At 36.7% G+C, this 14,169-nt stretch overlaps 3 protein-coding genes across 4 annotated transcripts in view; 2 read left to right on the forward strand and 1 right to left on the reverse strand.

Moving 5' to 3' along the window:
- pcxa (pyruvate carboxylase a) overlaps positions 1–14,169 on the reverse strand; it is a 725,880-nt gene that overhangs the window by 218,433 nt on the left and 493,278 nt on the right. The gene's annotated exons all lie outside the window — the stretch shown is intronic.
- Positions 1–14,169, forward strand: part of LOC127525812 (leucine-rich repeat and fibronectin type-III domain-containing protein 2-like) — a 170,292-nt gene that overhangs the window by 10,325 nt on the left and 145,798 nt on the right. The gene's annotated exons all lie outside the window — the stretch shown is intronic.
- The window catches only part of lrfn4a (leucine rich repeat and fibronectin type III domain containing 4a), a 36,526-nt gene that overhangs the window by 10,325 nt on the left and 12,032 nt on the right, over positions 1–14,169 (forward strand). The window contains exon 2 of the mRNA XM_051932389.1: positions 11,634–13,038. Coding sequence (XP_051788349.1) covers positions 11,648–13,038 — 1,391 coding nt within the window. The 5' untranslated portion in view covers positions 11,634–11,647. The remainder of the gene's footprint in view (positions 1–11,633; positions 13,039–14,169) is intronic.

Genomic DNA, 14,169 nt, shown 5'->3' on the forward strand with positions numbered 1-14,169 from the left:
TAAATAACGTATACTGTTAATAATTAAACAGTTGGGGGCACAAGGGCACAGCGGTAGTGATGAACTAGTGCCCTATCCAGGGATTGTTTCTGTCTCGCGCTTTAGGCTTGTTGGTACTGGCGCGACCCTAGATGGATAGAAAAATGAAACATGTATTACCAAGACTTTTCAATGTTCCTTAAAAATGTAGAAGAATCGGCATTCTAAGCTTACAGCTTGTTTGACATTTATATCTGAGCTTATTGTGTGGTGATTGGTTATGCGGAGAAAGAAAATGGAAGGAAAGGAATTGGGGGTTGGAACATTTGACAGACAGAACTGCTGCAATAAATTATTTCATCGAGGGTCACGCATGTCCCAGCAAGCATGTTGCGGGAGGTAGGAACAATCCCTGGACGGAGTGCCCAACTCATTACTACCACTGTGCCCCCATGTTTAATACATGCTTTAATGCATGTCATCATGAAAATGATATCAAGTATACATCTTAGTATTGTAAAATGTTCAGAGAGCTGTAATATCATCATGAAAGTAATGTATTCTGTGTGGAGATCAGTGCCTGTGTGCTCCCTGTCTACGAAAGAGAAAGCCTGTTTAAGAAGCATGTAGTGTTTTACATACACAGAATAAGAAGCATTTAACATGCTACTTCAGTTACGATGGGATTTGAGAATCTCTTGTAAATTAAACATTGATTTTAAGATTAAGTTTACCATGGTCTACTTTAATGAAAACAAACTACAAGATTAATGTGGAAATTTCGAGATTAAAGTTGAAATTTTGAACCTTTTTATTTTACTGTGTCCGTTTTTTTTTCTCTGTACCGTAATACGCTTCTGTATAATACTCAGACGGTCGGATACGACTCGCCTTTTCACGGAGACTTTGATATTTGACCTTTTTTTTTTTTTTTTTTTAATTTCGGGCACTGTGCCACTTTCTGAACTTGAGGGTCTCTGCCACTCTGCATCACTTAATCAACTTCCTTTTGTTGTTTATATCACTGCTTAAGCCAACAAATAGTATATTTTTCCTTGTCTCCACTTTGCATTCGCTGAGGTTCTCCTTTTATCCCCTATGCTTTTTCCACTGTCTTTTCACAAAACTGTGAAACTTAAGGGGCTATTTATATTGATTTGCATATTCAAAAGGGTATAATTCTGGGAGGAGTCAGGGAGGGGGCAGCAGGTGTGTGCACATACATTACATTTCACGCTGACCAGAATTTATGGTGCGGAGGTGCATGGAAATTGGCTTACGCTTGTTTTTGTGCTTCTGAATTTTTTTGGGCATACATACATTTCGACTTTTGTCCATACACCATGTGTAACCATGAATTCTACACACGGCATTATACATGAGGCCCCACAAGTTTAAACATTTGGCTTAACTGCAGAAGTTAAACTAATCGCTTTGTTAAGATGTTAAAATAACAAGCAAACTACTTGGCATTTGTACAGATAGACTTATAGATTTGCACTGTATAAATTACCAAGGCTTCCGCACAAGCAATCAGTAGTGACCTCCAGTACATCTGATATACCACTGTGTCAGTAAGTTCCTTTTGCTCTCTGTTATCGAAGTAACTTGACAGACAAGCTACAAATACAATGCATCTCTAGTCTACTCATGTGAACACTGAAAATAATTCACTGGTGTTTTTCTAGTACTAAAATAATTGCATTTCTAATTATTTTTTGACTTAAGCTTTGGACATTTTTTTTAATTAACTGCATTAGCTGATCTGAGCAATGCATGATTAGCACAAATAGGCACGTTTGTTATTAAACAAGCTTATTATGATCAATATAGCTGCTGCTCCTCATAGTCTGAGTACTGCATTTTAGAGCTGCTGCGTGTGCACTTGCTCATTCACACTTTTTCTCTCTCTGATTAAAATTAAATCTACAAATTATATATGCAAGAAATATGACTTAATTCATATGAGAAAGTCCAAGAAGCTTAACATGGTCACCAAATTTAAGGTTATACTTGCCACAGTAGTTATGATGATGTGTTACTTTGAATTATTTGTACACTGCCATTTGTTCTCAAATTGATGTATTGCAAGGAATGGTCAAGAACGATACACACCAATTTCTTGACCCAAATACAGTACAAAATAAGAAAATTTTTAATTTTACCACAAATTTCAAATATTGGAATTCAGAAATCTTTTCCTAGATTTAGTTGGTAAGAGAAAAGACTGGACATTAAATAGAATGACAAAGACCTCCCCAATATACTCGAAATGAAAACGCTGAAGTGGACTATAGTCTAATCCAACATAAGGGCTAGTGTCCCTTGTGCAATTGTTTGTAGCTCTTTCATACTAGCTAGCAGATGTTTAGCCATATAGAACAGTGTCGTTTCAGCAGGGTCAAGAAAATATCGAGTATGATAGCTACTGACCCTACAGAAAACCTTTATACTGTATAATTTTTACTTAAGTCTGTCATATAGCACGTTTGAAAAGTACTTGCTATTAAACAGCATTCTTGTTATTACTTGTTCTTAAACTTGTTATTAAAGCATTTTCAGATTGTGGCAGTGGTTACTGCTGCTGTCTGAAATCCACAATTCTAAGTTTCCCCCTCCTCCCCCCACACCAAGTCATCGTCTGCATGGAATTTGCAATCGTCTTTCTAGGCACTCTGGTTTCAACTCACACATCCTAAAATAGGTATGTTGATTTGTGGCTTCTATACTGGTCACATGCAAACGTGAGTGGGAATTTGCACTGCAACAGACTAAGGTCTTATCTAGGTAACAGCAGTAATCGGATCCAATATTAACTGGAAAGGTTATGGCTCCCCACAATTCTGAATTGCACTAAGCAAGGTTTGAGAACATAACATTGATATTTTCGGACTCCTGTACAACAATAAGGCAGTGAAACCTCCTGGGCAATGATTAATAACAGCTCTGATTTTTAAGCTCCTTGTGACTACAAAACACTGGAAAAATTTGATTAACAGTACAAAACTCCATGATTTGTATAATCACAATGCAAGGAGATACATACAATTACAACTGAATTAAAGTCTTTATAGATAATAATGTGATCAGAGCATAACATATTTTCATTTCAAGGAGAACAGCCAGACTGTGGTTATGTTCATCTCTCTCCAACTATTTTCAAATATTGGTTAAATTACAGGGTCAGAGGGAACCAGAGTCTCTCTTAACACGATTAGTCACAAGTCGGGGACCATATCCACTAGTCCCTCGAATATGAGCATCTTTGGATTATTTCACTATAGAAGTACAGGGAAAATGTGCCACCTCCACACAGACATTTACAGGGCTGGTATTCAGATCAAGATCCTTGGAAGACTGAAGCAGCACAACCAACCATTATGCCACATATTGCTCCTCATTACTTTACTAAGCAAAAAAGGTAATCTATTCATATCCTTTATTACAAAATATTTTTTTCTTATATTAAAAAAAGCATCTGTTAATATTTGATCAACTTCCAATACCTTTAGTCTGTCAATTCATATATATGAAAGAAAAAGGCCTCTAAACAGAGGAAAGGATTGAAACTGGTTTATAAAATTCTTGAATGAACAGAACCACTGTCCACTGAAGTTAATTTTAAGATGAAATTGAAACACCAAGATGAAATTGCACATTAATGGGTCTTTGACCATCTAATATTGAATGCGAGATCTCTGAAGATAGAAACTCAAAAAACACTGCTGGTAGCAAAGGCAGACACTTCATACCAGTTTGTTAAGTAAGAACATGTTTCATACATACCTAGATGTTTCTTAAAGCACAGTGAATGGCTGATCCTTAAGAAAAGCATGATAACTGAAAATACATGGAAGACATTTATGGGTTTCATCTAAGGAGAAACATCATTCTGTAGCAAATAGTAGCCAAATTATAGAATAACATATTGCATTAATCCATTGTGTGTGTTTATCAACAGACCAGGTAAAGAAACCACTATGACCAAAGCAGGGAGTTGTGTAGGGAAGGCAAAATAGATAAGGCTAATTTTTTCGGTTACAGTACACCAATATAATGATCTCACTTTATTGGTCTAGTGAAAGAGTCTGCAGGCTAACTGAACATTTTCTCAGAAGCAATTGAATTTCCTCTGCTAAAATGGACCAACTAGATTAATCTTCTCATTTCCCTCCAGACTATAATATTGGTCTTCAGAACAAACATCTTGGAAATGAGCTTACAGCAAGCAATTAAAACCAAAGATAACCAAAACTTTTTACAAAAGAATGAGCTTTTACGAGTGTTATTAAAAGCAAAATAGTCATACACACGGAAGTACAATAATGGATATTAAAAAAAGCCATAGACACAAAACAGAGTGTAAAAACAAATACCAGCCACATATGACAAGGTAGAATTGGCCCCGTAGTTCTTTGCAGAAATGAAACTACACAATTTCCTCAGCACTCAGTCAAAATGTAAACCATTTAAGTCATCAATTAATTTCAAAAACATAATGTTATAGATATTTGCTACTTAAATGAACACTCTGAACTAGTGCTATTTAACATTGTGTAACAGCAGCACTGCAATTCTTTTATAGTAACATTATTTTATCAGCTGTGCAGAAAAGGTCACACATGCAATTTTTACACAGGTGCTTTATTTTCAAAATGAATTCCCAGATTACCCCTTGATTCATGATAAAAACATTTTTCAACTAACTGTAGATGTAGTAAATATAAACTAATACTATATATTAACATATCTTAAAGCACTTACTAGTCATAATATCATTTGAAGATTAAGAGTTTGAATTAGTCAGTTCTTAGAATTAATAACTATAGCTTGTATGAATTTTAATCTTTAAGGCAGAATCTAGTAAAGCATCTCTGAAATGAGCAAAATGGCTTCAAATACTTCAAATGTAACATATACATTTATAAAACCAGAGAATACCAGCAGTTCTCACTATTACTGTACCTGCATCTCTGTAACCTTAATGATATATAAATAAGACCAAATTCAACACACTCTGGTATTAAATTTCAAACCTGTTATTATTCAGTTGCTTATTTGGTGCACCTTAATATAAAAATGGCAAGTAGAGGAAGGCCTAGACTGCTTTTACGCCTTTGTGTGGTACCAAGTGCAACATGAAATACTTATGCAAAGTGGAGCATTTTTTATTTATTTGTTTTTAGTTACTCAATTCCCAAAAGACAGGTTACATTTTAAGACTATTCATAAAATACCTTAATACACTCCACAACCATCAAAGGAATATCTGGGAAATAATGCTATTGTGAATAAAATGTGCCCAGGTTTTGAGGCTTTATGGCTATATCTTTTCTGTATTTGTCAATGGTCTTAAGGGTTGCTTATTTTCATCACATCCTATTCCCAAGAGCGACAATAACAGTGGTCTCCTTACTCACATAGTCTGTTTAGAATTTATAGTGTTACCATTTTGTATGTTGGTTCCACCCCAGAATTTTCAATATTAATCTATTTACTGTTCACGAAGAGTCTTAAAAAAAACAAACAAAAAAAAAAAAGACAAATTTCAATGACTAGCAAGGATCAGTTGTGTAATAGTAATTCCATTCCATTCATCCATTATCCAACCCGCTATATCCTAACTACAGGGTCACGGGGGTCTGCCGGAGCCAATCCCAGCCAACACAGGGCGCAAGGCAGGAAACAAACCCCAGGCAGGGCGCCAGCCCACTGCAGGGCGCGCACACACACACACGGGACAATTTAGGATCGCCAATGCATCTAACCTGCATGTCTTTGGACTGTGGGAGGAAACCGGAGTACCCGGAAGAAACCCACTCAGACACGGGGAGAACATGCAAACTCCACGCAGGGGGGACCCGGGATGCAAACCCAGGTCTCCTAACAGCGAGGCAGCAGTGCTAACGCTGCGCCAACATGCCGCCCGTAATGCCATTCCTCTATCACTATTAACAAATCACCCACCTGTCTTCCATCTGACTGTGGAGGGGATGCTGGCGCACGCATGTTACTGCCACTCTTCCCTGTCATCAACACTAAGCACCTTGAGCATGGGAAAGGCGCTATATAAATAAAATTATTATTTGGCTGCTGCTTCTAGTTGAAAAGGTTATCATTATGGAAAACAACAGGTGTTGCCAAAATGAAGTTCAACAAGTCTGGTGGCACAATATTAATTGCTGCTCCTCTGCAATGTGAGGAGTTCAAATCACTTGTCCAGTCTTCATCCATGTAGAATTTGCACATTCTCTGTCTTTATGGGTTTCCCTACCACATTCCTAAAAACGTGCAGGTTAGATTAAGCGGTAATTTGAAAGTGGTCCTTGTGCTAACGTGAGTAGACCATGCCAAGGATTGATGCCTGTCTAATACCGTTCCCTTACTCGCACACAGTGTAACTGGCATAGGCTTCTATTCTGACCCTAAAATAATTACTATCGGATTAAGATGGGACTTTCGCCACTTCAATGATGTGAATTTATTCTCTACTATATTAAGCTAGATTTAAAGTTGAAAACGTTTTATTAATTCCATCCTCTTTAACCTACTCAGTTTTTTTCAAAATGGCACAACTCAAGGAATAAGGCAAATTTCAGACCTATAACCTGGATGATCCTCTGGGACAGGGAGCAAACATCCATGTTCTGTGTACATAATAGGAATTACCAAAATGCATGCACACAAACACAGTACTTTAAAGACACTGCTGTTATATATCATGTCCACAACTGCCTATATTTTTGCTGTATTTCAGCTATTGGAATGTCCTTGTAATATAGTGCATACAATTTAACAAGTGAACTGCTTTCAACATCACATTAAACTTATCAAAATTGTGACACTATATAAATATACTGTATGTTGTATTCAGTTAAAGAAATTTTATTTTTGCTACAGATAATAGGAGTGGACTGGTGAATGTATGTGCTGTATATGAACTTTATAACAATATTACATTTACCTTGAATCAGAACGTAATTTGAACACTAACTTGAAAATAAATGAAGGAAAAGTAGCTTTTTAAAATCTGTTTGCACAGCTGATGTGCCCTGAATACCAATGCAGTAATACATTTTGCAGATGAGGATTACTGGTTGCCAACACTTCAGTAAAAGCTACAGGAATTTTTTGAATTTAAAATATGACTTTCTTATGGCATGACAGTTGGGTCTCTTGGGTGCTGGCACTGGAGTGTGAAAACCATGAATTTTAAGCAAATCAGTGCAGTGTGAAGCACATATTAATATATTGATCCTACCTGTGCCAGTTTTTTCTTTTTAACCTACATATTGTTAAATATACACATACATTATGATATGCACATTTATTTCTATGACAATGGGGCAAGTATGCCCTTCTCCCACTAGATTTTTAAATCAATCCATTCAAATTCTTATTCTATTTACTCCACTGAAAAGGGCCACGAGGAACATCACGTTCAAGACAGTAATCTGACGTGGATGGAATGGCAGTCCAATGAATGATACACAAGCGAGTGAATTTATGATATTGGGGAATGTCATGTAGACAAGGGGAGAATGAACAAAAATCCAGACAGGAATGCTGAGCCAGGAATTAAATTCAACATCCAGGAACTATGAGACAGTGACCTTACCACTGCACCTCCTTCCTAGTCTAGACAGGAAGGCCTGTTTTTAAAAATGGTTAGACTCTGCTTTTGCATAAAGTAGAAATACAATTAAAAACAGATCTTTGACTAAATGTCACTGTTCAAATGAGTTTTAACATTCATACGCTTACAAATTTTAAAATTTTATCTTAAAGAAATCCTTAATGACAGTCATTAAAATCAGAAGATTAACTTTCCAGGTTATAAAATTTAAAGTTTACTTGAGTTAAGAAATAAGGTGTGGTTAGGACACGTGAAATGGATACTTGACTTGCAGTCAAGTGGGGTGGGGATGTTTGGTCAGTGAAATTACTGTTGTTCAGCAGACCTGTTAGCCTCTTGACTACTAAGGTTCTAATGGAGGCTTACATGCCTGCTGTGTTTTGCAGGGCTTTCTATAGTCCTTATTCTTGACATTCCTACCTCAGTGACCTAAAGTTGTGTGTGTTGTGGGCATGCTCTTGTTAGATAAATTTATACGTGCATGATGCTGCTCAAATAGTTTTCAGTGACCTGAACTGGATTTAGTGGATTTATACACAGATAGATGGTATAAAAAGAATTATTTGAAAACCACCACCAATTTGCTTAGTATTGACTTTTTTTTTTTTTTTTTTAATTTGATTTGAGGTCATTGGGGGAAAATCTTGCAAACATGAGTAGAAGTCACAGCTTACTGGCTATAAAATCGAGGCTGCTGCAATCCATTAGAGGAAAGATAAATAAAAATTCTATCGTGCCAGGTCAGTAGTACATTGTACACAGTAGTATATAGCCATTTAAAGCTTAACAGTGAAAAGCAGACTGACAAATAAACTAAAGAACTATATTGACTAATTCTTTTTAAGTAGCAGAAAGCAGGCTTTCTAGCCTTTAAAAGCACATAGGAAATCTAAATTAGCCATTTTGAATAGTGAGAAATATATTGTATGCCAAGCCAACATTCCTACCTTCCCTTTGCTAACTACACATTTCTGTGTAATAAATCTTTCATTTTAACAATGGCTTCAACTTGCCACACTGTATTTTTCAGCACTTTTCTACAACTAAGTAGTACCCTTTTAGGCTGCCATAAAAATAAATAAATAAAAGAGATATTGAATTTCTTTCACACTATAGCATTCATATTAAAATCAATAGCAATGCACATCAAATCCCCATTAAACCTGTCATTGTCTTGAATGGTCCAAATTGGCTTGTGTTACATTCAGCCAAGCATAACTTTGCATAGAAAGGAGGCAGTGTAAAACCACCAATACGAGGCATTAAAAACACCCCTGCTGATAAACATCACGGCCCTAGCAATGTACAGAACTGAACAAGTAGTTCATGACAGTGAAGGGCTTCCCTAAATGAACATATATGCAAGAAAAGGGCACAGTCTGAAATCTGTTGGGATCCCAATAGCAAGATTGAAAGAAGACCCCCCCCCCCCACCCACCCCATGAAGGTGGCTGAGGAGGAGGAGGAGGAGGAGGAGTAACACTTTATTCCAGAGCTTTTCTAATCAGTTGCTTAAGGTGATCAGGCTGCACCAAACATGTTTCCTATTTTCAAAGATCTTCAAGGTAATTCTTCTAGATATAAAGTTCCCAAATAAAGCCTGAGATTTGATAGGTTTCTTACATATGAAGGAGAAAATGAAACATATGTTCCAAATTTAGTTTAATTAAGTGTCTGAGAAGAAAGAGGGATTACTTTCAAAGACATTTCCTATAATGACTATTCCACTGAAGTAAGCTCAATCAAAACCAGCCTCTACTTTATGGCAGCACTCCACATAGTAATATTACTGTTCGGAGACAACAGCATGATTTGAGTTATACTATTGCTTGCATTACTGAAGATAACTGGATTTGGTGACTAAATGGCAAATCTATATTTTTCAGAATTTTATCAGAGAAATCCTGCAAAAAAAGTCAGGTACTACAGTTATTGTAACTGTTCACAGCAAATAGACATGGATACAAAACACTTCCAAAAACTATGCATGTCCCAAGGGTGAGCAGGTCTTCACTGATACTGTGGATTGGGCAGATTTTCTAACCCCCACACAGTAATTTGGGGCAGGTAGGGTTGCTATCACGCTTAAAGAGATCATGGAGTGTCAGGCGTGAGGCTTTTTTTAACTTCTTTTCAGTTGATAGACTATGTTGTGCTTTTGACTATGCTGGGAAACAATTACTCCCAAGAGATGAATCATATCAGCCATAAACATAGTGTCACTCATTTATGTATCAACTGCGTGTGTGAATTCTGCCTCAGAGAGAAGTGCCAGAAGTGTTTTTGTATGAAGTACACTGGTGGTGTTGCAAGATGCCCCGGTTTGTCTAGATTGGAGTTTGCTTATGGTTTACACCTTTTGTCTTTGATGCAACGTCATACACAAAGACATGATTAGGCAAGATGGGATTTATTTATTCAAATACTTTTCGCTATGTTAGTATTTACATTGTGGAAGTACAAATGTGTTGTTTAAATACGATTTGTTTGGTTTTCCAGGTACTACACTACAGGTCAAGTTTTGTCAGATATACAATTTACAGTTTTTGAAATGTGGTTTGGCTGTCATTCACGTAAGAAGCATCCAGTATTAAGCCATCAAATGAGTCCTTTGGGCTAATTGCAATCTTTAAAGTAAATTCTAAGCTTTCTGTTGCTCAGTACTGTAGGTTCCAAGCAGGCAAAGAACACTTCCGTAGATTCCATAATGCCAGCAAGTATAACAGGAAGATGCCTTCTTTCTTAAAACAGCTTTCAAGAAAAATCTAAGTTAATTTTACTTATTTGATATAATAAGAAGGACAAGGAGAAGAAGTTGCATTTATAGAACATCTTTGACAATCCCATGACTAATTATTAGTGAACGACTGATTTCATTAAACAGGGAGTTGACAATTACCAATAGAAATTAATGGTAAATGTTTGAAGAACATGTTACCTGTATCCAACCCTACTGATATTGCCCAACAAGATACAGCTGTCAAACAAGATAAAGAAAAGATAAAAACAGATATGTAAAAGCATAACCAATGCAATAGATGGGGATTGCTTCCTGAGGTACTGGGTATATAGACAAGCAGAGAATGAAAACCCATTCACACCACTAACTCCCCCAAAAAGCTAAAACCCTGATTATTCTAACTCTCCTTGAATATCAGCTACACATGAAAGTCCCAATGAGAGTATGCTTTTCAGTGATTTTTGTAGACTGCTTAAAAAAGTAGACCTTAAATATTCCACTTGGCAACTTACCACAGACACGTTCACATGGAGCCATTTGAATGTCATGTTACAGACCCAGTTTCATAAATAAATGGTAAATCCATGCATCAGCTATAGGAAAATATCAGCTAGAACAAAAAGACAGCCCTCCTTAAATGGTATGTTGATTCTGCACATATTTACCTTCTAATATATTCTTTTAAATGCAATTGGAGATAAGATCAGGAAGGTTAAGCATTTCATCTCAATAAATTAATTATGGTTTGTATGCAAATTAGAAAAGAGGTAGGTGGCATTTCAGTGGCAGCTTATGGTATTTATCTGCCGGATATATCACACTCTGGTTTTAAATATCAACACATAAATAAATGCTACACCATTTATTCCCACTTTGACACAGGTTTAGATATCTTTTTTCAAATCAAGCTTTTAATAAACATATGTAATTTATTTTACTTTGTGTTATTTAGTCACCATAATGGTGTTGGTGTGAACTGCATCACATTTATATTTGCTTTAGAAAGACTCATTTTTTTTTCAATTTCCAAACATACTTATTTTAATAGTTGCTGAACATGCAATGATGTAAAGTATAGAAAGTAAATAAATACACACATTCTTAAGACTGTCTGTTCACAGAATACCTTGAAAGTAAGGTAGTCATTATAGAATATTTACTGACCAACTATATCAACCAACATTACCACAAGCAGTGAACTTAAAAAGAACTGATTATTTGCTCCTGCTTAATTAATATTTCCTATTTGTGGCTTAATTTGATTTCTCTTCATTTCAGGTCTCAGGACTTCAATGATCATGGAAAGCCTGCTTCTGGGCGTTTTACTGGTGGGAAGTTTTGCAGTCATGACAGAGGCCTGCCCATTCCACTGTGTTTGCCAAAACCTGTCAGAATCATTAAGCACTCTCTGTGCCAACAAAGGACTCTTGTTCATCCCACCAAATATTGACAGGCGCACAGTAGAGCTTCGTCTTGCTGACAACTTTATTAGAGTGGTGGAGCCACAAGACTTTACCAATATGACTGGTCTAGTGGATCTAACTTTGTCCAGGAACACAATTCACGACATTCAGCCCTTTGCATTTGGGGATCTAGAGAGCCTTAGATCACTACATCTTGACACTAACAGACTGACTGAAATTCATGATGAGGATTTCAGAGGGATGCTAAACCTTCAGCACCTTATTATTAATAATAACCAGTTAGTAAATGTTTCAGCATTAGCTTTTGAGGATTTCTTGCTCACTCTAGAAGATTTGGATTTATCTTATAACAACCTTCAGAAAGTTCCTTGGGAGGCAATCCAAAATATGGTCAACCTTCATACACTTAACCTAGATCACAACCTTATAGACTTTGTCATGGAAGGATCTTTTGCTGAGCTTTACAAACTTGCTCGGTTAGACATGACCTCTAACAGGCTACAGACACTACCTCCAGATCCTTTGTTTGCCAGATCTCAGACAGGTGTGATAAGCCCTACTCCCTACAGCTCTATCATTACACTCAATTTTGGTGGCAACCCACTACACTGTAATTGTGAATTGCTCTGGCTCCGAAGACTGGTTCGAGAGGATGATATGGAGACTTGTGCCTCACCCTTACATCTGGCAGGTCGCTACTTTTGGTCTATACCAGAAGAAGAGTTTACATGTGAGCCACCTCTTATTACAAGACACACTCATAAGCTTTGGATACTGGAAGGTCAAAGGGCTACCCTTAGGTGTCGAGCAATAGGTGACCCAGAGCCTATGATTCACTGGGTATCACCAGATGATAAAATCATTTCCAACTCATCCCGAACAGCCTCTTACAGAAATGGTACCCTGGACATCTTGGTGACGACAGTACGAGATGATGGAGCCTACACTTGCATTGCTATCAATGCAGCTGGGGAATCTACAGCTTTGGTGGATTTAAAAATTATTCCCCTTCCTCACCGGAGCAATGGTACTATTCACATTGTACATCAGGACCCTGGATCCAGTGATATTACAACTTCTGCAAAAACGGGAGGGAACAGCACCGAGGGAAGCAGCAGAACTCAAGAGAGGTTGGTTCGGATAACAGATGTGACAGCCACATCTGCAGTTGTTCGATGGCTAATTGGGAAATCTTCCTATACCGTTTGGATGTATCAAATACAGTACAACTGCACAGTTGATGAAACTCTAGTGTACAGGTAAGAATTTTATTGGATAATATCAATTGACAAATCAAGTGGGATGTATCAGTTAAGTTTGCTGCAGGGATTTTCTAATGAGGATAAAAGTTAAACCATTTATATTTTAATGATTAATACATGCACATATTCCAAACCATCAAGGTCAATGTATAAACCCTCAACACATCTACATCTAGTGCATGAATAAGTCAAAAAAGGTTTTCAGGAAGTTTACCATTTAATTCATTCTAGGCAAAATTACATTACATTTTTAAAAAATGGCACTGCCTTTGGAAGAAGAAAAAAAAATAAACCAAGAGATTCTTCTCAAAAATATTTAAAAAGGAAATAAAACAGAAGGAATCATTTTGTTCCTTTTATACTTTAATATGTTGAAAGATCAACGCTGTTAGGATAAAAAGGCCTCTACAGAAAGCCTAGTCTTACAAGACTAGATGTATATATTATACATCTGGTGACAAGCATGAATGGATTTGGCTTAAATGTTTGTGAGAAAAATTAGAATGTTCAGTGGGTGTGAAATTCCAAAACCAACCCATTGCCTCATGAAGGGAGAGTTCAGAGCAGGGGCAGGGATTTAAACAACAAAGAGAAATGATGTTCTTCTCATGTCATCAAACCAATAGCAGGTTTAGGAAAAAATTATAGCTGAAAAGTATCCAAAAAAAGACCTCAGTTGAACATACATGAGTGTGTGGAAAATAAACAACCTATTGAAAAGGGAAAAAACCTCTGTTAGAGCAGCATGTGAGTTGGCTGCTGAAGTAATCACTGGACTAGTGGTAAAAGTGAACAACACATTGCCACTGGTCATTTGTGGTTTCTGTTGCTCAGTTATAATGATAAAGTTGAGGCAATTGTAAGGCTAGAAGAACAGAAAACTGTTAGCAAAATGATGAACTCAAGACAACATATAAGATAAGCAGTATGCTATCACACCCAGTAAAAAGGATGAAAAACAGCACCCATTAAGCGAGACCTTTTTGTTGCTGATAACGTAGAACCACAGGAGATGCAGATTACTGTAGTCAATCAATTCAAAACAGTACATGTATGTAATGACACTGATACCACAGCAGCAGAACCAGGTACCAACTCTTGACATGTCTACATGAATAACTAAAGTTA

Source organism: Erpetoichthys calabaricus, chromosome 1, assembly GCF_900747795.2.
Source record: "Erpetoichthys calabaricus chromosome 1, fErpCal1.3, whole genome shotgun sequence".
Lineage (NCBI taxonomy): Eukaryota > Metazoa > Chordata > Cladistia > Polypteriformes > Polypteridae > Erpetoichthys > Erpetoichthys calabaricus.